The sequence below is a fragment of the Xiphias gladius genome, chromosome 4 (genome assembly GCF_016859285.1).
Source record: "Xiphias gladius isolate SHS-SW01 ecotype Sanya breed wild chromosome 4, ASM1685928v1, whole genome shotgun sequence".
Lineage (NCBI taxonomy): Eukaryota > Metazoa > Chordata > Actinopteri > Istiophoriformes > Xiphiidae > Xiphias > Xiphias gladius.
Window position 1 is genome coordinate 3,029,790 of NC_053403.1, and position 23,657 is coordinate 3,053,446.

The following is a 23,657-nucleotide window of genomic DNA, read 5'->3' on the forward strand; positions in this document are numbered from 1 at the left end:
GGGATCTGCTATCCCGTCAAACAGCCTGCATCAGTCTGCACATTGCATAAAACACAGTGGAAATTGTGATGCGTAAACCTCGAAGGGTTCTTCCTTAACTTTATCATTACTGCAAAAATAATTTCACTAATGGTGTTTAAAGGAAATATTCAAAAGGAATTTCTTCCCATTTGTTTTTCCTTCTCCTGTCTTCACAGGTGAAGATGAAAAAAAAGCCTAAACTGAAGAAATAAAACATGATTTCCATTTTTAAAAAGTAGTAGAAGTGAAATCAGTAGATAATGGTTTAGATCAGATTTGTCTTTGGTTAGTACGAAAACCAGACATCGTCATAACGTAATGTGGCCGGTAGAGGGCGGAAGAGCTGCGTCGGTTCGCTCCGTTGTTGCACTTCCAGGTGGAAGGTCCGGTCTGAAAAGCAACCGGGACACGCAAGGAACCGGGCGGTTGTTTCTGGACCGGGGCTCGGATGTGCCGTTAGCCCGGGGCTGGTTCGGTTCGGTTCGGTTCGGTTCGGGCCGGTGAAACATGGTGAAGTGCGCCGTCTCTGGGTGTCCGAACCGAGCGGCGGCGAACGTTGACCGGGGGATCTTCAACCGACCACCGCGGAGGTTCTTCAGCTTTCCCAAAGATCCGGCGCGGGTCAAGGTAGCCGCCCGTGTGTCACAGCCCCGTGGCCGTCAGTGTTGCCAGATTCGACTCACCGTAAAGTCGCCCAGTCGTCGTAGAAGCAGCCCTTTATTTGTCCAAAAATCTTACATTAAACTTTAAAGATCTTCACCTACACGAACAACAAGGACAATGAAAAACTGAGAAAAGGTGTAACGTTGGCGTGGTGGGTTAAAACTTCAGCTCCGTGTAGCCTACATCTCTTCTCACATTTATGTAAAATCAAATACGCCGAATTAACAATTGGCAGTTCCTGTTCGGTATGCGCCCTCGGGTGTACAGACAACTTTCGAGGAATTAGTTGGGTACCGAAGAAAACTGAAAAAGTTTATGATTCTCAGGCGAAGTCTGGAGTAATGAGGAGCGTCTTTCTCCCAAGGGGGATTTCCAAGTGGGCTTGTGGACGTTCAGCCGCGATTGACCTCAGAGACCATCATATCCTCTCTTTACCCACCCAGTCACAAGAAAGAATGGCCGAGGTCTGGCAACACTGAACACTTTAATTTATTGATAACCACTTTCCTAAATACACTATCAGCTGATCGATTGGTTTGCCCCTCCTGCTGCAGATACCCAGTGGTCGAAGACGTATCAGGATCCATCTCTTTACCAGAAGTAACAAAACCACACTGTAAAAGTTACTCTGATACAAATCAAAGTCCTGCTATTTAAGTGTTATTTTAGGAGGAGAAATGTACTTAAAGGATAAATCCGGTGTTTTTCAAACCTGGTCCCTGTTTTCCCGTCTTTTTGGGTCTAAATGATTAATAGGGACAAAAATATTGTGCGAGAACGCTTTAATTGGCAGCCGCGAAAAAGGCAGGCAGTGTAATTAGCCGTCAAACCAGTAAAGATCCATCAACGTGTATCCAGCGTGAGAGAATACCGCAGACCAACAGTAACCGTGGCGGCTTTATTCAGGTGTGGCTGGCAGCGCTGAGGGAGACGGGCAAGCAGGACTCGACAGGGGAGCGTCTAATCTGTGAAGACCACTTCCTGCCAGAGGACATCTCCTCCGGTGGCGTCAGCACTGATGCCATCCCCATCATGCCCCCGTGCCTGGACGGGCACCTGGGCATGAGCGGCCCCTGGGGAGCCGAGTCGTCTGAGGAAGAGGACCAGTGGGCCACGGAAGGCGGCGGCGATGGCGACGACGATGACGATGATGTTGCTGCTGTGGAGCCTCCTGATGTGGACCCACGACAGAAGGTCGGGAGGTTGTCGTCCTACCATTATAATTCCTTGTGTGTTGTACAGTTTATTACAGGTCTCTGTATGTGATCCATTAGAGGAGGTCCCGGTCTGGGTTTTTATTTGTGCTGAGCCAGATACAGTGAGTGAGTGTGAGAGGTTTTGAAGGTTGAATGTCTCCCTGAACACGTGACATGTAATCGCGTAATCAGACTTCATCCACCTGCCTGTCGGTTTGGATCTTTAACTTGCTGTTTTCACTTTCTAAACCCCAGGACCCGGTTGGCAAGACGACTTCAGGGGCTGACGCAACAAGGTAAAAAAACAAAACAACTCTCTGCTTTTCTTTTTTAAGTGTCGGTTCAATCCCATATCCTTCTGTTTCACTGCGGTAATTCCCGTTTGGGTGCAGGTGCTGCGGCGGGACACTGCCGCACGCTGTCGGCGAATGGTGTATTTACATGAGCGTGACTTATTGAACTTTTCTCGTCTCTTTCTTTCCAGCGTCAGCCTGCAGCAGACGAACGCGACCATCCAGGCCAGGAGGCCCGCCAAACAGGGTGCGTGCTACTTTCATTTAACCGAGCACTCTTTCAGGAACCCGTTTGTATTAACAAGGTCTGGTTATGGAACCTCGGTAGCTTTTGCAACAGACAACAGAATCCTCAAACTGGCTGCGATAAAAGCACAGAGTTGTCGCTATGTTTTTTTGGTTTCATACTACGACACTAGGAGCAGCTGGTGAATCTGTTTTTACAGTGCTACCAAACAAACTCCAGTTGTTTTAGCAAAGTAGTCGGTCAATAATCAGCCTTTTCTTTAATCATCGAAAAATCCCCTCAAATTCTTTAGGATCATAGCTAGAGCTGCAACGATTGGTGGATTGGATCGTACATTTACATAATGGTCAAACATTTTCTTAGCGTTTAAGCCTCTCGAATGTTAAATCATCTGATTTTTCTTGTCTTAACGGTGTAGTCAATTGATTATATTTGACTTCGGGGCTGTTGGGGAGACAAAAGACTTTTGATGGCATCACATTGGGCTCTAGAAAATCGTTTTGGGCATTTTTAACTGTTTTCTGATGTTATGTTGGACCAAACGATTAATCGAGAACAACCTTAAGTTGAGGAGACAATCTTTAACTTGCCAGTATAAGTATGAGAACTTGTAGACGTAATTTAAGAGTGCGAATGATAGGATGAAACGTTGGGTTGTTTTGCTCCTGTTTTTACAAGCAACACAGTTATAAACCAACCTTTTCAAGACGAGGTGTCCTGCCTTCCCTCTGTACCTGACTGTTTTTTTTCATGTCGTCAGACTGGTCCCTGCGGATACTGACGCAGCATTTCCTGGAGCTGCTGCTGAAGGCTCCGGACGGCTTGCTGGACCTCAGGCAGGTGACCGCGAGCCTGCATACCTGCCGGCAGCGAGTCTACGACGTCACCAGCATCCTGTACGGCATCAACCTCATCGAGAAGCAGTCGCCCAACAAGGTCAAGTGGATGTGAGTGAATGGAAGATGAGATACGATGACAGAGGATGTCTTCGGGTTGTTTTATTATTCACTTTACGTGTGTGCTTGAATGTTTTGGTGTTTTATGGACTCTTATACTCTTTAGTTCTGCTTTGGTCCCCTATTGTCTGATCTACAAATCACACATTTTACATCAGATCCTGACTGATGCTGGGTGTTTGAAGCAGAAACTGTAGATGTTTAGGAGTTTAAAAAACAACAGTAACAACAAACAAACAATGCCTCATTTGTTTGTATATTCTCTGACATACACACAAATACAATAAATAGATTTTTTATCGATAAAAACTTCATCATCAACAAATGAAATCCTTTGTTTAGCAAAACTGCTAAACATTAGCCGATTTCAGCTTCTCTAAAAGTGAGGATTTGCTGCTTTGCTCCGTTTTATATCATTGTAAACTGGATATATTCAGGCTTCCAACTTCCGAATCTGTGGTCGTCGATCCAGAGCGTTGGTCCCTCTTCCATCCACCGATGGCCGAGTCGCGACCAAAGGCAGCCTGCAGCAAACTGTGACAGACAGTGTCAGAAATCTAGGACTTAATTCTCTGAAAAGAACCATTCGTTTCAGTGCTAATGCACGGCATCTGTAAGAAGCAGAAAGAGTCCAGTAATATCTGCTGGGCCAATGCATCAGGCTGTATTTTGCATTTTTTCCTGACTATTTTCTAAATCCGACCACCAGTTATTAACTTGATTTCCTGCCATCCAGGCAACGAGTGGTCTGGATTTGTTTCTATGAAAATCAAATGCGAGATATTACGTGTGTGAGCTGTACTAAATGTGAAATGTGAAACAGAGATATGTGTGTTAGGGTGTGTGAATTAGACACGACACCTGTGCAGCGCATGAATCTTAACACAAGGTCCACATCTCCGGGTCTTCCATCAGCAAATGGAGTTACCTTACCGGTGACCTAAGATAGAAAGCTAGAAGGGAGGGGGGGGCTTGTTAGAAGGCCGTCCTGCCTCCTGTGAGCGTTGCAGTGAACCTGCTCTCTGGCTGTCGTCTTGTTCAGAGGAAGGTTTCCGATCAGCAGCTTTCTGTTAAAGAACCAGGAGAAGTTCCAGAGAGAGCTGGAGAACCTGAAGCTGGTGGAGGACACGCTGGACACCCTCATCAAAAGCTGCGCCCAGCAGCTCTTCGACATGACCGACGACATGGAGAACTCCGCATATCCTCCGTTCTGTAGCTCATCCTAGCTCAGCTCTATTCTGCTACTGGAACCTGAAGCCCTGAATCCTGGAACTTCCCATCGGGTTAAAACAAAAATAAAGAGAGAGAAATCTTTCTTCCCATTTCCCAACAACAACAGTAATAATAATAATAGGCGCTTTGTTTTATGAGATTAATGAAACCAGGATTCCTAAAATGAGTTTTTTTTTTTTTTATCTGGGGAGTGAGTAAAACAGTTGTTGTAAATGTGGATTTAAAAAAAAAAAAAAAAGTTCTCTTTAACCTCTCCTGCACGATGGCCTACGTGACCCACAAGGACATCAGCCGGCTCAAAGCCTTCCAGGAGCAGGCGGTGATTGTGGTCAAGGCCCCGGAGGGAACCAGACTGGAGGTTCCTGCACCCAAAGAGGTAAACAGCCGAAGACAGAAGAGATCTGGTCTGTTCTGTCCATTGACTGAGAAGATAAAGTCCAGTGAATGTGCCCTGTATGTATTTTTGGATCAAATTTAGCGAGTTGACAGAGTAAAAGCAGGATCAGCAGGCTGACTCGGGCCGTGTGTGTGTGTGTGGACGCAGGACAGAATCCAGGCTCACCTGAAGGGGGGGGTGGGTCCCATCCTGGTGGTCACCTGTGACATCGGGACAGGAGACGACGTCACCGGAGAGCAGAGCGGCTGCTTCGTAACGCTGGAGGAAAGCCGGATAAAGACGGCCTCACTGCACACAGGTAAGAAAAACAACAACAGCCGAACAAGGTGACAAGGGCTGAATATTCATAGACTGGGGCCGACTGTTCCCACTTGCAGCCAGATATTAGTTTTGACCAAACACTTAAAATTATCGTCTAAAAAGAAACCTTTATGCAATCTATAACAACATCTCGGCTTATAACTTTTATAATGAGAACAGTTTGAGAGGGTGAAAGCTTGTTTGGTGTTTAAATCCGAATGGATTTGTGAAGAGAAGACAGTATCTCAAGTCATCAAAAAGTGACCCAGAAGGAAAAAAGTACATGGGTTTTCCCAACAGCGTAAACTTCAGCCTGCCAGGTGCAATTGGCCGTGTTGATTTTTTTTTTTTTTTCTGAGATGCACCTTGGGAGTCGTTAACTTCACCAAATTTTTTTTTTTTTTTTTTGTTACAGGCTTGTAACTTTGACTTTTTGATCCAAAGCACAATAAGTTTTCTGGCGCTGTTGCAAATCTTTGGTACTGATAATTGAACCAGGAGAGTTTAATGCCCGAGCTGCGAGTCACGTAACGAGACTTTTATTTCGAGATCCAGAGGAGCCTGAAAGAGCCGCTCCCACTTTGCAACTCAAGAATAGATTCTCGTAAAAGTTGAGAAATTAGTTCGATTAATGTGAAAATTGAATTGAAACAATTTTAGCATAAGGCTGAAACATAACAAAATGTGAAAACAGTGAAGGAGTCTGAAGACTTTCTGAACGCCCTGTAGCTGTGAAAAGCCAAACTTGGATGATAATACCAGCCTTCCCGACGGATGCATTGCGCTAGTTTTACTTTCGTTGCCTTGTTTCACTGTTGCAGAGTCCCCGAGTCCAGAGGGTGCTGTGCAGAGCGCCCCCAGCTGACCACTAGGAGAAGCCAGTTGTCCTCAGGGTTCAGCCAAGCCCGGGCACATTACAGAAGCCTGAACGTGGTGTCTGCAGGTACCAGTAGGGCTGGAAGTCGTGCCCTTCTGGTAAAAGACGGTTCAGGCTGGAACATAGCAGAGAATCTGTTGAGCTCACATGTGGTTCGAAACAACATTCGGCTGAACCACACACCAGAATCGTAAAATCCAAACTGTTGATGGAGAAAAAGACGTTTTGAAATGGAAATCAACAAGAAGAACACTATGGATCAGTTTTCATTTGCACCTTCAAGTTTTGTTGTTTGTTTTTTTTAATATAACACTCCTCAGGGTGTCTGTCTCGTTCTCAGTTGGTCTGCTGAGCCTCTCCAGAGAAGAAATCATGTGAATGATGAAGGCGAAGATAACGACGGTTTGACCGGGACGTTTGGACTTTGATTTTTGTTGTATGAGACGACAGAGGAGAGTAAACTGCTGAGCCTCCTCTACAGAAAGCTGCAGTGTTTCTAGAGGCTGTGTATACACATTACAGTCATGTACTTCCATTTGCTGTGTAATATTTTACTATGTTTGACTTTTCTTTGTGTTTTGGAGATAAAACTTTTTCATCCTGGTTTGAAAACTCTGTTATATAGAAAACACACCTCAAAGATGCTGTAACCAATGAAAAATGACTGGTTTGGCCCTCCAGGACCCAGACCTCCTCATCCCGAACCTTACACATCGCTGAAGTTCCCTTGAACCAGACACTGAAGCGCCCACCTGATCGTAGGTCTGGGATGACTGAGCCCTGGCCTCTGACCTTTGACCTCTCTGTGACTGACCCTGCTTTCACACATCTCATAAAGTCTCTTTAAGTACGTCAGACAGAAAAACACAAAGGTAGGAGTGTGAGCAAAGAGGAAATATTCTACAGAAAAATATGAAAAGTCTCAGCTAAGTCTATTTCTTTAGGGAGTAAAAAATAATATTGAACCCTTGCTCCAACTATAACTACATTTTACAGTCATTCCTGCTCTGTTTAGGTAAATCATGTTCTCAGATACTTTATACCGACCTGACTTTTTTTTTTAACCACCGTATGAGTCAGCAAAAGAAGAATTTCCATCCTTTTAGTTCATATTGTCAACACCCTTCCTCTAACAGATTTTATGAACGAGTGACAAATACTTTGGATCTTTGGAGATTAAAATTAAAACTGAAGAAATTTCAGAACATTTTCTGTATTTCAAACAGTGAGGTGGAAGATCCAAGATCTAGTAGTTTTATGGTTTGGGTTTTCTCGTGTATGGGAGAACCCACTTTAAGAAAACACCTTCCATTTTTGACGTTTTACCTTTTAATATGATCATATCCATCTTAGTAAGCATTCGCAAACTTATCGTGCCACAGTTTAATAGACATTTTTGCACACGGACATCTTTTCTAGCATAGACTGCATCTGAATGAACTTACCTTTTGTGGTTTAGATTTTTCTACGCGGTTCAGTGTCGGACGAATTACTCAAGTTCAAGTTTGACATTTCAACAAGTACCAAAAAATCAAATAATGTCAAAATCGAACAAAATGAAATATTTTTCCCCTAATGTTTAAAAAAAATATATATATATATATATTTTATATATTTTTTAATTTATATATAATAAATAATTTATATTAAAAATATATATATATATATATATATATATATATATATAACATATATATATATATAAATACTTTTTAAAAATATATAAATATTAAAAAAAATAAATAAATAAAGTGCTTGGCTGCAATTAAAGATCCCAGTTCGAACTATGGGTCCTGCTAAAGGTGAACATATACATCCAACTCAACACTTAGCACTTAACAGTGCTCTGTTTGAGTAAGGTAGCAACATAATAGAGCAGCTATATTATCTGGCACCGGAGCACCTTAAGCAAGGCACTGAACCCCCAGCAGCTGCCTCATGATAAACGGTGGAAGACGTGACAGACGGACTGAGGATTTCCCTACGACGTCTGAAGCAATAAATCATTTCAGGGAAACATAAGCGTCGTATTAGAAAGAGGCAAGAAGAAAACAGAGTTTTAGTAAGACAACAGGACTCATGTTGACCTGTCATCAGCAGAAGATTACACAGTATTTCCCTTTACGATCCAAGGTCGTTGGCAAATCCTTAAAATCTACCAACTGGTTCCAGCCAGCTGAGATTGTGCAACAAATACAACTAAACATCTTGATGCAAAGCGGAGTGGAAGCTGTCATCTGGTGCTCATTTCTGATCTCAGATGTTTTGCTGCGCAGGATCAAGATGCCCTGATCCCTTTACAACACCACCACCCAGTGGACAGACTGCATCTCTGCATCAGCTCCGCAGAGGGGGAGAATCCGTTTCTCTAAGAAGTGACACAGGCACAGCAGGAGGTAGACTGATAGGTCCAAAAAACAGACCCCTCAGAAAAGTACCAACACACGGTGAACTTAACCCGCGTTTTCTGAAACCGCTTCGGAGCAGTATTCAGAGCTTAGTGTAAATCTGGCACAGTACACTGCACCACGCCGGCTGTTGGTGGTGATGTGCCCGTAAGCTGGTTTTATCATCGACAGTAACCAACAGACGTGAAGACGTTTGGGACACGCTGGACTCAACCTGGGGATGGTTACGACACGGTAGAACCTGCACAGATGGTTCTCGATAACGGGAACAAGATTTGGGGTTTCCACTTGAAAAGTCAAAAGAGGGCACTCACATTTTTAAAATCCAGCTCCCTAGACGGCTTCCATTGGTGCTGAGAACGCCCCCCCCAGTCTCGCAACAGCACTGCTTTCCAAACACCAATCGGAGTCAACCAAGTTATGAGGTGATGTAAAGAAACCCACTTGTTTCAACACTGGAAAGAAGAAACTAAAAGCCAAAGTGGATTCGAACTTTCTCTGTCCCTAAACGGAGAATGATGAATAGGCAGAGTATCTCTTCAACCGTCAGAGAGAGAAAGCAGAGGCAGATCCTAACCAAGTACAGGCTCAGTGACCACAAACTGGCAGTCGAGCAAGGAAGACACACACGAGGAAAAAAAAAATCACGGCAGCCGAAAGAAGACAGAACATGTCGTCACTATTCGACAGGTGCGGTTGAGACAGAGATGCGCTTCCTCCCGAAATGTAAGTCATTCAGTAAAATAAGGAACATTTCCTTTAACCGATTCAATTCTGTGACTCCAAATTTAAATGAATCAAATGGCATCTCAAAATTAAAAATACTCCCAGGAGAAGGAGCATATCTCGCTGCCCAGGATATATCAACACGCCACCACCTGGGGAACAGTGAATGATACACAGACACACACACAATTCTGTAAATATATAATTAATATGTATGTGTATATAGATCTTGGTGACGCACACTGAGAATGGACTTTTCAGTGAAGTGGGAGACCAGACTGGTTGGAGCTGACAGAACAAGCTACGGTTACTCAGATGACCTTTCTCCACAACTGTGGGGAGCAGAGAAGCATCTCAGAATGAACAACACGTCCAACCATGGGGCAGATGGTCTACAACAGGTGAAGACCACGTCGGGCTCCACTCCTGCCAGCCAGGACCAGAAGTCTGAGGCTGCAGTGGGAACAGGATCACCAAAACTGGCCAGCTGAAGGCTGGAAAAACGTGGCCTGGTCTGATGACTCTGGATTTCTGCTGAGACAGCAGATGGTAGGGTCAGAATCTGGCGCCAACAGCATGAATCCATGGACCCAACCTGCCGTGTGTCAAAGGTCCAGACTGGTGGTGGTGTGGGGAAGGTTTTCTTGGCTCACTCGGAGTCCCCTTGATACCAGTCAATCATGGTTCGAAGGCCACGGCCTGATGAGAATTGTGGCTGAGCATGTGCATCCCTTCATGGCCAGTTGACCATCTTCTAATGGCTTCCTCCAGCAGGATAATACAACATGTCACAAAGAAAAAGTCGTCTCAAACTGATTTCACGAACATGACAGTGAGTTCAGCGGACTTCAGTGGCCTCCCCGGTCACCAGACCTGGATCCTTGGGGACGTGGTGGAACAGGAAATTGGCAGCATGCATGTGCAGCTGACAAATCTGCAGAAACAATGTGATGCAATCGTGTCAACATGGACCAGAATCTCAGAGGAAAGTTTCCACCGTCTTGTGGAATCCAGGCCACAAAGACCTGAGGCTGTTTTCAGAGCAAAGGGAGGCCCTACCCAGTACTAGTGTGGCGTTCCTAACAAACCGCTCTGAGTGTATATCCTAGTTTAATGGCTAGTACCAGTCCTTTTCCTCTTTGGACGTGTGAACACTGAGCGACCGTGTGGTTAGTTGATGAGCTTACTGGAAATACTTTGGCAGAACAAAGCGCTTTTTCAATGGATTAAAATAACACTACCAAGTATTCAACCTCTCGACTAAAATGTTCCCTCCCCCATGTGTTTTTTTTTTTCCTCTTTTAAAATCGTGCAATTACACTAAAACCAGAAAAACGCCCCTTCCTGAACTGCTACTTGTAGCAGTTTTACAGTGTTTTCATTCTGCTTTTATGGCGTTTGGTGAGTCTGGGAGTTCCTGTTGCGACGCTTTGAAAACATGCTGAAAACATGTTGGGGCACGCTTGGCATCAGCGTTTCTGGCATCGGCTGAGGGAAAATAACCGATCTGCATGTAACATGGAGACGGGTGGCTTCCTATTGGTTTGGCACATTCAGCCAAACCTTTATGGGAGTTGTTCTGTAGCCTACTGAGAATCTTCCAGGACAGGGAGATTTTATGACCAAGATTCTTTTCAACTATATTACTCTCTGTTAATTATTTCGTGTTAATTTCTTTAGGACTGGGACGAAAACGTTTGTCGCATTGTGTTTTTGATCTATCAAATTTTCCACCTCAGCCAAGTGTAAAAACCTTCTTTGTGATTTGTTTTACAATTTCAGGCTTTTTTTTTTTTTTGTGCATTAAAAATAAGTGGAAGGAAACGCACTTAATGTTGTGAAATGAACAGGGACAAGCAAGGAAAGCAATATAAAATCCAGGAAAATGAGTTAAACCTTTAAACAGAACAAGACTGTGAAAAATGAATAAAGAAAAGAAAAGATTAATACACTAAGTTGAACAGGTCATGATCAAAAGATGAATTTTTTTGTTTTTCTATTTATTTTTGTGTATTTACGCTGATTTGTCGGTTAAAATCTCGTGTTTGCGGCACAGCTGATAGCAAAGGACGTCAATTCACAATGAATTAGCTCCCCCCCCCGACACACACACACACACACACACACACACACACACACACACACACACACACACGCGGCCTGACAGCTTGGTGTGTAGCTGGGTGCGGGCCATGACGCGTGCCGATGGTTAACATGTTGCATCGCAGCGTGACTCTCTGAAACAGCAGTGACTTGCTCAGATCTGATGACGCAAATCAGGACTATGAACAACACGCACACACACACAGACACACACACAGAGACACGAGTCCACCTTGTGTGTCACATGGATTATAAATGCCACCAGCGTCTTTCCCCTCTACCATTCAGAAGCAGTGACATACACGAAGATGATAATCCTACCGAAAGGTCTCCCTTGTTTTTTTACTTTCAGTGTCATCGATTCAGGTAAAATCAAATCTAAGTAGCTGCTCCTCCCCAAACCTCGCAGTCACAACTAACATCATATGTGGCTGAAAACATTGACCGCGTGTTTACTGAACCCCGAGCTGATGCTCGTGCGCGCGTTCTTTTCTTTGGTGTAACCTTATCTGAGGCCTCAATCCTCCAATCGGCCGCGTCTTGTGAGGTGTCGATGATTTCCCGCAACCACACAGCTCCCGACCGCGCGAGTAAGACAGAGCAAACGGGGGCGAAACTCGAGCCGAGTCCCGGGTCTATACGACTCACTGATTTCACAACGTATGCTGTGTAAGCGGTTTTTTTTTTTGTTTTTTTCAAAGTACTTTTGTACTAGCAAGAGATCATACACGTGCGTGCTGTCAGTCTGACTACTGCCAGTCAAACCTCAAAGTGAAATCTAAATGTTTTCCAAAGAACTCAAGTTATTTTCTACATTAGTTTCAACACCACCTGCAACTGATTTTGCTCATTTGCAGAAATGTTTCTTTTGTGCTTTTCATGTGGTGTCTATAAGCAGCATAAAAACATTAAAATTAGTGTTTTTTAGTCTGCATACTGACTTTTTTTTTTTTTTTTTTTAAAGCACAGTTAGTTCAGTTACATTTCCACTGTGACCACACTAAATACTTAAAACCGCATACTTTGGCACCAAACCAAATGCAGACTCTCGGGTGTAGCACGTTGGGATAAAAGGCTCTTTTCTCTTGAGGTCGCAAAGTTTAAAGTTGTTAAAAGACGGGTGAACAACAGTCAGCAGCAGTGAGTGAGTCAGGACCAGACAGACGAGCTGATAGCAAAGAGCACAAGGAAAACTGCTGTTCTCACACAACTGCAGGGCTGATGAGTTAACACGGGGCAGCTGTGTCAGCAGGGAACAGACACAGGTTCATCTGCCCGTGTGGGAAAACTAATCATCCCCAAGCAAAGGACATACCGTGTGTTTTAGAAGTATTAGAAACTTGTATGAAATACGTGCAGCCACTACAGTGAAATGGTGTAATTTCACCTGTGCTACACATTCTGGGATATTGGGCATTGAAATAGTAAGAATTTACTGCGGTAGAGAAGCCATTAAAAAAAACAACAAGGCATGAATTCTTGGCTTGGCTGTGTAAACATCATGTAGCTTTAATAAAATTCTGGGGAAAAGATGATTTTAACAAACTTACAAGGGCGCAGGGCCGGGTATCTGCAATTATCTCAACTACAGTTCACAAAGTCCAGAATTGATTTCAGTTGCATTCGGTTACATCAGATAAATACCAATGTTGCATAAAGTCCTTCCCAGAATTTATCCTGGGAATTTAAATGTTTTTTAAAATGGAAAAAAAACTTAAATGAATTTTCCATTCAACAAGTGAGCCGCACTGTTGTTTCCTTCAACCTAGAATTGCGTAAGGTGCAGATTATAGGCTAAACTGTAAAAACATTTCCCAATTATAAAACTGAACTACGGACTTGTTTTCCATGGGAGATTCAAAACAACTTAAACATGACACGTATATTTTTTACCCAGCAATCATCTGTGTTACTTTTTAATTTAAAACAACCTTGTTGTGCACGTTGTAGTAATTTGATTTTCACCAAGTAGATATTCTACACGTCCTGCAGCCCTAACTGAACCACCGACAAGTAACCACTGCCTGCATAACATATTTAGCACAGACGTACACGTTTACTGATCGATCTCGTGGTTTTTAAGAATCAATATTGGATCCTTCAAATAAAGATTTAGATTAATCAGAAAACCCCTTTTTTTTTTTTTTCTTTCTAATATCCAGCTCTACTCAAGGGAAGAGAGAAAGTGGAGGAAAAGTATGTCAGGGGGGTAATGGCTAAATGTAAAATGTAAATCTGCTCTTCCCTCTTTCCGCCCTCCATACTCCTGCAAAAACATACTCACATCGATTGTGGAAAAGATAATGTGGTGACATTGTGATTTCCCCTTCAAATCTAAACTAAACCCTAATTTTAATCATAAAATCAGCATAATTCTCTGTGGGGACGTCCGAGAAACGTCTCGAAATGTCCTCACAGGACCAGTGCACCCTCAAGAGTTAATCCTCGGAAGAATAGCTAAACCTGACCACGCAGACGCACACGAAGACCATCAATTAAGCTGATGTCTGTAAGAAAGGGCAAGGGCGTGTTGGATCATAAACAGGTTACTTTTATAGCCCGAGTGTGCTCGTGTGCGCGCGCACGTGCGCGTAATTCAAATTGATGCCGTCTTTCCCCTGAAATCCAAGAAGTAAATCTTTCAACTCTAGTCTCCAAGTCTGAACCCTCAAACAGCCATTTAAACTTGTGGGATCCAGCATTTTGGTCCCAACAAATCACTAACAGAGACGTCCAGTACATCCACTGCTGAAGGTGAAAACAAAATGGACTTAAAATACAATTTATGCACGGAATTTAAATGGAACATTCCAGTTTATTTTTGTAGTTTTTGCCATTATTTCTATTGGGAATTGTAAGATTGTACTCACCAAGTTAACTGTTATGCGGGGGGGGGGGGTCCAAGTTGTAATAAATCCGAGTTGTAATAAATCAGAATTTTCCTGTATGTGCAAATGAAACATTCAGTAATTCAGTATGTTTCTCCAGTACTCACTTTCTCTTCAGTTCTTTTTGTAGCACATATCTGTCTGCACGCTGTGACTTCTGGGGCCCTCAGTTTTCTAGTTTTTTGCTTGTGTTATTATTTAATCTAGAAATTTAAAGCTGCTCTGATCCTTATTGGCACTAGGAGACCAAAACAAAAAAAAAACAAACAAACAAAAAAAAACTGATCATACATATTAATCACCCCATAAAAGTTGTTATGCTAAATGTGTTAGTTGCCTATTCACAAACAGTACAACATCAGTGTTCATTTCGAGCTGTGTTTGTGTCCACCTGATGAATCGAAGCCCAATATTAATTTTTGTTTTAGCTCCGTTTTGGTCTCCACCAACTCCTGAAAAAAATCTGGCTCTAAGGGTTGGGTTATGCGACGTGTTGTCTGACCAGCTTGGAAATCGAGTGTTTATCTGAACAGCCGCCGCGTCTCATAGAGGGGGGAGGCGCTATATTGTTTAAATACAGGGATAACAGTGCATATTTTCAGACTCTGTTCAGAGTGTTGCACTCGGTTTTTAGCGTCAAAAGTGACAGAAAAGGTCAGACACAGCCTCCCCAATCCAGGGTCGGAAAAGTGTGTGTGCGCGTGTGTGTGTGTGTGTGTGTGTGTGTGGGGGGGGGGGTTCTGAAGCTATTTAACCATCCAAAAAACATTTCTGAAGAAGCATACTGGCAGATCCAACAGGTAGTGGCAAGGAGTGAACAGTGGGTCTTAAGAGCTTGTTTGCTGAACACAGCCTCAGTATGCTTCAGAGAAAGGCTTTGTTGGATCGCCCCTGCAGCGTTTGGAACCCCCTTCCCCTACATCTTGACAATGTCTGAAATGTTCAAAATTTTGTACATTTCTGAAGTCGACAATCTAACAAGCACGACCATCGACCGAGTGTGCAGAAGTGAAAGAAAGAACCTCTGTCTAAAGCTCCTTTTTCCATTTTTTACACAAGTGTTTCCATCACTTTCCACTTCTGGAAACGAGTGTGACACTCTTTAATTCAGAACAGGTATAAATAAGGTACAGGTGCATTTGTTTGGACAACATGTCATACGAAGTAGTTTTTTTGAAGCATATTTGATCCTTTTAGAGCTTGAAGCCTGCAATAAATGTGCCAAAAAAATATATATATATATATGACAATGATCTAAAAGAGTTTGAAAGACCTCTGTTAGAGTTGCAGAGCCGAGGATGTGAGTTTGTCACTACGAGCGATGATCTAGTCACTAACCATATGTTATTTAGGGCTTTAAATAGTGCGGAACCTTTTGATATTTTTAAGAGAGTAGAGAGTGTGTTTTTGGCAGTGGGTCTGGACTGGCACCATCTTTACTCGGCTGTGATGAACAGTCTGGACGATGGGAAGCTGCCAACGTGGCCACCTGGAGGACATCCAGATGGAGAGGAGCCCAAGACACTCAACACATCCCACAGGTTTATGGTGAACACCGTCACTGAAAAGCTTCGGATGACGATCTATTTCATACAGTATGTCTAACTTTTTCTGTATTTCAGGAACAACCAATTCTACAGAAACTGGAAGCAATTATAGAGCCGCAGTTTTTTTGGGTTTTTTTTTCCCCAAATATGGGAGTCAACCTCTGAGGGAGGAAAGACAGAGTTCCAACATCTAACACTAGAAATCTGGCTCCAAAACAGTATTGCATTTACAAGCTAGCTAAAATCCAATTAGTCAGTATGGCTACAGAAGAATTTCAGCAGATTTTTTCCAGCTGCATTTCCAAACCGACTTTCGAAAAAGCAAACAAACAGGCACTTTCTGTGTGGTCGGCCAAAATCTATAAATAGAACTCCCTGGTCTACTTGCTGGAGACCAAGGGGACATATGGATGACATGCAGGGCTGCAGATGAGGGTCGTGAGGAGACCCAGGGAGGAGGGATCCTCCGAACAAAGCTTGACCTGCATCCTGCTTTATACCCTGGACCAGAGCCCTCCGTTTGAGGTGACTGTTGTTGGAAAAGTCATTCGAATGACTACAAAGAGAGGGAAAACGGCTACAAAGAGACGCACACTGAGCACGACTTGACACAGAAAGACCAGATAGAGAGGCAAAATCAGCTCACCACCGAACACTGTCTCATAATTCGTCCATGGTAGCGCCAAGCTAACCAGAGATGCATAGTACCAGGATGACTTAGCTGCTCACCTGTAGGCAGGCCGCTTGGTCTTTTGTGGCCCCCGGGCCGGCATGAGGATCTAGTGGAGATTTATGGAAGTAAAATTTATATTATGGGAGCAGAGGATTGGGGAATTTCTCTCCATTTTTTTTTTTTTTTTCCCTTCCAAAGTTTAAATTTACTGTTGGAGCGGCTGGTAAAAGCGCAGCGATACCAGAAGTAAATCAGTATCCCCTGGGATAAAACCGGACTAAGTTCAGTCGAAAAGTTTCCGTTTCGTGGATTATAACCCGCCCACAAGCTGGATCCATCTATCGCCTGCCTTTGAAAAACGTCAGCAAAAGGCGTGGTACTGTCCTTTAACGTGTCCGCGATAGAAATGTTTGGGCGTGCGGTAATTGTAACTTGGAGAATAGTTCAGTGTTGACAGGTTCATTCTGGTCAACACATAAAGCCACATTTATGCCTGCTGATGAGCTGCGCGTTTCCAAAGAGCTTTGGTCTTGCAGTTTAAGGGTGGAAACAATTGGTTTTTTAATCAAACAAATGACAGCGTGCAGCAGATAAATAAACATTATCTTCACACCGCGCCGGCCTCGTAACTCACACCACAAACAAGACAGGACGTTCCATTGAACAGCCAGAAAACAACTTATCTGTGTCCACATTTGGTAGTGGTTAGACACTGGCCTGATTCACCCCTTACCCATCACACACACACACACACACACACACATATGGAACAGATACACAGATTAGAGCTACACTGATTCACAAATTACACCTGTTTTTCATGTAATTCGTTCCAAAACAGAGACAATCAGCAGTTTTCCAGGCAGGCCGATGCCAGCTGCTACCTGGAAGCGCTTGCTTGGTTGGCTTTAAAGTGAGCAATCATGTTTTCAGTTTTAAGGTGTGGTTTGATCCTTTTGATTAAATGCCGTCTTTTTTTTTTTCCTCTCTCTCTCTCTTTCTTTTTTTAAATCCCAGTGTCCCTGTGACTCAGGGTGTTTTATGGGCTCTAAGTTTCTCGATGCCCTTCCAGGAAACAGAGGGAAAACAACATTTGTCATTTCTTCCAAATGACCACATCTCTGGGCGCAGTGCCTACGTCGGCCAACAGGGGTCAGTGTGTAACTGTGGTCTCATTAGCTAGTCTCGTCTCTCTTCTTTTTGTCCCTGTCCTTGTCCCTTTGAAAAACATAATAGCAAGGAAGAGTTCGTCTCTCTCATCCTCTTTTCTCCTTTTAATATTCAGGAAGAGTTTCCATTCTCCACTGTTCTTCTCAATTATTCTTCCCCCGCATCGTCTCCTCGTCGCCGCTCTTATTTTGGAAATAATAGGGAAGGTTTTGGCTTTTTGTCCCCTCACCTTCTGAATTCCTGGTCTCCACACTTCTCCTTTTGTCATCCTTCCTCTCTCATCCCCTCATCTCATTTCTCCTCTTCTCCTCCCGTCTTCTATCCTCATGGAAAAGGTTTTTCTTCTTGCCTCTCGTCGTCTTTCTTCTCCTGTGTTTTCCTCATCTAACTTCATCCTCTGCTCCTCCTTTTCCTCTCCTCTTTTATCCTGTTAATCTAGAAATAACTGCTCCTCCTTTCCCTTCCTCCTCACCTCCTGTCTTCTCCCTTCACCTCTTCCTTACCTGGACTCCACACTTCTGTACTGTCTTTCTACGATGTTTCTTCAAATCTCTGCAGGTTCTGTTCTCTTTCTTTTTTTCTCATTTTTCTCGTCTAACCTCATTTCATCTCTTCCATTCTCCTTCCGTCTTTTATCCGCTCCTGTCATTTTGTCCAGGGTTTCTTCCTCTCCTCCCCTCCCATCTTATCCTCTCCTTTATTCATCAAAGTTATTATTTACTTATCTTCTGGTCTACCCCCTTTTTCATGCTCCGTCTCTCTGCCCTTCATCATAGTGTCCTCTCCTAAGGTTTGTCCTCTCCTCAACGTCCATCTTCCTCTGTCCTTTTCTACTCGTTCAAACATTTTTTTTTCTATTTTTCTCATCTGTCTTCATCTTTTCCCTGATGATTAAATAGGAAGCAGGCGGTTTCTCTGTTTTTTCTCTCCTCTCCCTTCACCTCACACGTTCCCGGTCTTCAGACTTTGGTCTTTTTTTGTGTCGTTCTTCCTGTTCTCCTTCCTCCTCTTTTCCTGCTCTCGCCTCACCTCTTCTCTCCTCTTTTCTAACCTCTTCTCGTCTATTTTCTAACCTCGCCTCATCTTCTGGTCCTCACAGATCTCTAGTGCCCCCCCTCCATTGGTTTTTAAAACCAAACATCAGGAGTTTCCTTGTCTTTCCTCCAGCTTTTTTCTTTCGCCACCTCTCCTCTCCTCCATCCTCCTCTCATGTGTCCTCTCCATGTAAACTTGTTTAGAAAATGATGGTGGAGGAAGGTGTTCTGTGTCTGTCCTCTCATTCTCCTCTCCCCTTCATCATCTCACCTCATCTTCTGTTCTCTCCCTTTCATCCATCTTTTGCCCTCTTGTTTCGCTGGTGTCCACACTTTCGTGGTGTCCTTTTCCCTCTTTCCATAGTTTGTTCCCCTCTAGCTTTGGAAATTATGGGGAAGGAGCCCCGTAGCCAGAGGAAAACTTCTTGGACGGGAATCTGACTTTTTTTTTTCTTTTCTCGTGTTCAGATCATTAAAAAACGATGATGGGAAATGACGGAAACACTGTCGATATTTCCATTTCAACTTCGGCTATACTGGAATTTGGAATCCGAGGTGAGATTGATGAATTTCTTTTCATTTGATTTTCGCGAGAGGCTGCAGCACCTGTTGCACGATGATCCTTATAAAGACTCAGGACAATATTTTTTCAGTGAGACTTTCACGCTAAACCAACGCCTGCAGTGGATTTGCAATTTAGCCAGTGAAACCGCAGCATTACGGATACACTTTGTTTCCATCATATTGTTCTAAATTACTACAGGACACTGCGCAGAATACAGGAAACCACCCGGAAGACTCACGCTGCTCGCAATAACCTAAAAAAGGAAAGGCCTAGTGTGGGGGACGGGGACCAGGGGAGCGGGCTGCAATGCGACAGCATTCTTACTATTCTCGTTTTACTCTAGTAACAATAATAATGGTAACACCAATAAACCTCCGCCACCTGGAGGCGGGGTTTTGCCGCAGCGCCTTCACCACCTCTACTTCCCGCGGCCCTGGTCCCGTGTCGGTGCTGAGCCTCCTCAGGACCAGGACCCGCTGAGTCTTAAAACAAACAGCTGTCAGTAAAACATTTGACTCATTACTCCCCCTGAGCTTTTCATTCGTTGCATTTGGACACACTTCATCTTTAATTCGTCTCGTTTTTTTCCCCTCGTCTCACCTTGTTGTTTCCTCTCCTCACCTCCTGCCCACGGGTTTCACCCCGGCTGTAGTGTCCCCCTCTTCCTCCTCCTCCCCCTCTTTTTCCCTTCCCCTTTTTAAAAGAGCTTCCTTTCTTCTCTGCTCCTTATCTTTAATTCAATCTGTTTTGGAAATTATCATTTTTTTTCTCTGGGTTTGTCCTCTCCTCTACTCCCCTCTTATTTCATCTCATCTCCTGCCATCCCTCTCTCTCCTCTCTTCTCGTCTCCTCTTTCCTATGGTTTTTTTTTTTGTTTTTAAATATTATAAAGAGTCCTAATTCTCCTGTTTCCTCCTCTTTGTTTCTGCATCTCGTCTCTTCTGACCTTCTCTTCTTCTCTTTAAAGAATTAATTTTAGAATTGTTCCTGCTGGCATCTCGCTTAGAAAAAGGAAAAAAGGAAAAAAATAAAAAAAAATACAAATTGAGTTATCTCACTTTCCATTTGGACACACACGTTGATCTAGGTCACTTTTCGGGACATTACCTAGACTTGAATCATTTCCTGGAGACTTACCCTAACCCAACTTAATCCCAACCTTAAACACTGACCCAAAAATCAGCTTTTGTCTCCAGTTGGACAAGACGTCCCCAATTAACCGATCTTTAAGTCTGAAATTTGTCCCCAAAAGTAGCCTATGACAGACACACACTCACACACACACCCCCACACACACACACACACACACACACGCACACTGCTAATTCCACCTTTTTTTTTCCCTTTTTTTTTTTTTTTTTTTTTTGCCTGGCAGCTAAAAATGGAAAGTTGTTTATTCCAATGAACAGATGCCTCCATGACACACAAACGCACACACACGTAGACCATCAAATACAATCATAGGCACATGTACAGAGCTCCAAAACACACACACACACACACACACACAGGCCACCCATGGCTCTGTGTGTTCCTGTACAGACACGCACCAATCATTTTATCTCACATCAAAACACACAAACTGCAAACACATACATAAACACTCGCGTAAGCGAGGCGCTGAACGGCTGAAACGTCGCTCTCCGGAGTCTGATGTGGCTCCAGTTTTTTCTCTCCTGCGGAAGAACGACTGAAAAATTTTCCTCCGACCTTCTTCTGTGTAGGAGAGAAAAATGGATCCGTGCAGATTTTCAAGCGTTGGCGGCTGAGTTGGATCGCTCAGTCGGGGGACAGACCAAACCACTCTCAGGCCAAATTGACCCTTTGTCAAGTCTCGCCTCTCCTCCGCTCTCCTTGGTTACGGTTGCTAAGTAGGACAAACAATAGCCTGAGAGAGTATGTTTCCATCGAGAACACCTGTTGATTTAATTGACTCATATTTCTATTTAGCCTCATTCAGCCAGTCCTTTAAAAAAATGTGGTTTTAATGTCATTGGTAGCCTTCAGAGATCAGTGGCAGAGGACTATATATATACATATATATATATATATATATATATATATTCCGAGAAAGAGTGAAAAACCATGAATAATTTTTAGTCCCATGTCTGCGAAAGTCAAGTTGCTCCGCTGCAATCAGGGTCAGCTTTCTCAACAGATTAACCACACAACTCTGTGACCATGTGTTACGGAGGTTTGAAAAAAAAAAAACGTGTGTAGATGCAGCTCGACAAATGCTACATCGTGTGCAGTCAACACAAAGAGGAAGTGTCCTAAATCAAAATGGCTTTGATGAGGCCTCGCTCCTTCGCAAGCCACACGCCATTCTTCACGTCACGAGGCTGTCAACACGCTTCTGATGTGGCTCTCCGCAAAACGGGTGACAACGAATCGACGATAAGTGCGACGGATGCCGATTATCTACTGCAAACCATTCTCGTATGTTCTTCTCTTGTCCCAGAGTGTCTAACTACTGGTCCGAAGTCCTCAATGTGTCTCTCATTTCGATCTTTGGCGTTATGGAAGATGGTGGTGCTGCGGGCCTCACATCGGCCAAGGCAGATGTGTATCAGAGCCTCACCAGGACAGTTCTACAGAAGCTGGGATCGTGTGCTCTCTGCTCTTGACTTGTTTTCCACCTTGGGACGTCAGGATGGACGTTAAATTAAATTAAATTAATGGACTGACGCTACAACCACTACCCGGCTGCCATTTTTTTTCTCTATTTTTTTACGTGTGGTGTTTCAGTAAGAAGATTTAATCCAAAAAAGATTTTTCATTCAAGCTGAGACATTTCAAAACCCAAGCCAACGTGAGTTTGGATCAGTGTGTGCTGCCCTGAATTCAGTAGGTAGTTAGTTATGCTAATAACGCTGTCAGACGAAGTTCAAATCACTAAGATGCTCGAGTCAAAAAAGAAAAAAAAAACCCCTCAGGAAAAAATGGTCTTGCTAAAATTTCATATGCAAAATGTGAATATAAAACTGCAACAAACTGGAGTTTGTTACTGTAGGTGCTGCCTGGTGGAGGATCTGTAAGCTGAGACTTTCTAAATGAGAAATTTCCTGAGAGCTGGCAGAAGGAGAGCACCCTGCTTTATCTTTAGAGTTAATTACAGCTGGGAACAGCGCTGCAGCTAAATGTGGTATTCCCTTTTACACACACACACACACACACACACACACACACACACACGGGGTGTCCCACCACAGGCTGTTTGCTGCTAACCATTAAGGCATGTAAACAAGGCGATCTGGGTGACACACAACCAGAAGTGGGAGCTTTCCCGGGGAGCACCCGCAGATCTCTCCCGTGGCCGTCGGCCTGGCGATGGCGTGAGTTTGCAAAAATACCTCCCGGTCGCGAAATGATACGCTGAGCGGGATCCTTGACCGTCACTGCCCGCGGGGATGCGTCATACGATATCATAATAGCCACTGCGTGTGATAAGGAATTTGACTACAGAACCGGCAGAGAAGACATTTTTAGGCACTCGGTGATCCCCGCTGCAGAAAAACTGCTGGGTTTTCAGGTTTATTTTTTATTTTTGGTCACGTGAGAGGGTCTGCTGCCAAAGAGCGCTGACAGTGAGAGAAACCAGCAGTTTCACGTCGACTCCACGTTGCCTTTACAATCGCGTTGCTATGACTGTTTGTTGAACGAGGCTTTGGGTTGGGTCACCATCTTACCTGACGCCTAAATAAGGTAATTTCGAGTCCAGCTGAAATTAAATGGCATGTTTTTTTTAAATTTTTTATTTTTTTTATCCCGAATGAGTTCAATTGTCTTTCCATCGAGCAGTGGGAAACCTCGTATGTCTCAGTCTACGTAGACGAAGAACTTGTTTTTTATGCAGCCAATTAAATCGTTTCATTTTTAAACTGTGTAAGCCATTCCTTGGCACGCCGCGGGGCGACAGCTGCACAGGTGCTGAACCTCGGCACTGACTTTTACTAAACTGAAATTTGGGATAATTTATCCATATCTTGCACTGCATTGTAATTTTGATTCAACTGTTTAATCTGTTCTATTCTGCTTCACCGTGTTTTCATCTTCTATCTGCTTTTGCTCTCTAAATCCTACATATGTTGTCTTATGTCTCTTTTATATCTTGTCTTGATGCCTGTTTTATGTAAAGCACTTTTGGCAGGTTTTTTTTTTTACTGAAGGTTGTCTCTTTTCCTCATTTTTTCCAGGGATAAGAAACAGAATGTCCCCCTTTGTTCGCAGTAAATTGGAATATGCTCAATCAGTCGGTTCAGTCCCGGTTTTCCCTTATTTTGTCCTTTGGAGAAACTCTGTGCCTTTTACTTATTCAATGAGTTGGTGCGTGTTTTTCCTCTTTAAATGGAGTGCGATG

The 23,657-nt window shown here is 43.5% G+C and overlaps 1 protein-coding gene across 8 annotated transcripts; it reads left to right on the forward strand.

Annotated features, from left to right (window-relative positions):
* The first annotated feature begins 378 nt into the window (after positions 1–378).
* Positions 379–21,777, forward strand: e2f6 (E2F transcription factor 6). Of its 8 annotated transcripts, none has more exons than XM_040125942.1 (10): positions 379–648; positions 1,591–1,878; positions 2,136–2,176; positions 2,365–2,420; positions 3,181–3,367; positions 4,419–4,574; positions 4,871–4,985; positions 5,154–5,304; positions 6,128–7,055; positions 8,460–9,469. In XM_040125942.1, exons 1-9 carry the CDS (start codon positions 529–531, stop codon positions 6,169–6,171), a joined length of 1,158 nt encoding a protein of 385 aa, XP_039981876.1. In that variant the 5' UTR covers positions 379–528; the 3' UTR covers positions 6,172–7,055; positions 8,460–9,469. The 8 variants fall into 8 exon arrangements, with proteins under 8 accessions (XP_039981876.1, XP_039981872.1, XP_039981871.1 ...); XM_040125937.1 differs by lacking the exons at positions 379–648; positions 8,460–9,469 and adding exons at positions 709–1,148; positions 21,759–21,777 and having other exon boundaries at positions 6,865–7,055; XM_040125936.1 differs by lacking the exons at positions 379–648; positions 8,460–9,469 and adding exons at positions 709–1,148; positions 17,546–17,564 and having other exon boundaries at positions 6,865–7,055.
* The last annotated feature ends 1,880 nt before the right edge of the window (positions 21,778–23,657 follow it).

Excerpts from the sequence above, each read along its gene's own strand:
- e2f6 (XM_040125937.1), top strand. The coding sequence starts at position 1,026 with ATGAGGAGCGTCTTTCTCCCAAGGGGGATTTCCAAGTGGGCTTGTGGA. Across the intron at positions 1,879-2,135 it reads ATGTGGACCCACGACAGAAG|GACCCGGTTGGCAAGACGAC; the intron begins GTCGGGAGGTTG and ends TCTAAACCCCAG. Across the intron at positions 2,421-3,180 it reads CAGGAGGCCCGCCAAACAGG|ACTGGTCCCTGCGGATACTG; the intron begins GTGCGTGCTACT and ends TCATGTCGTCAG.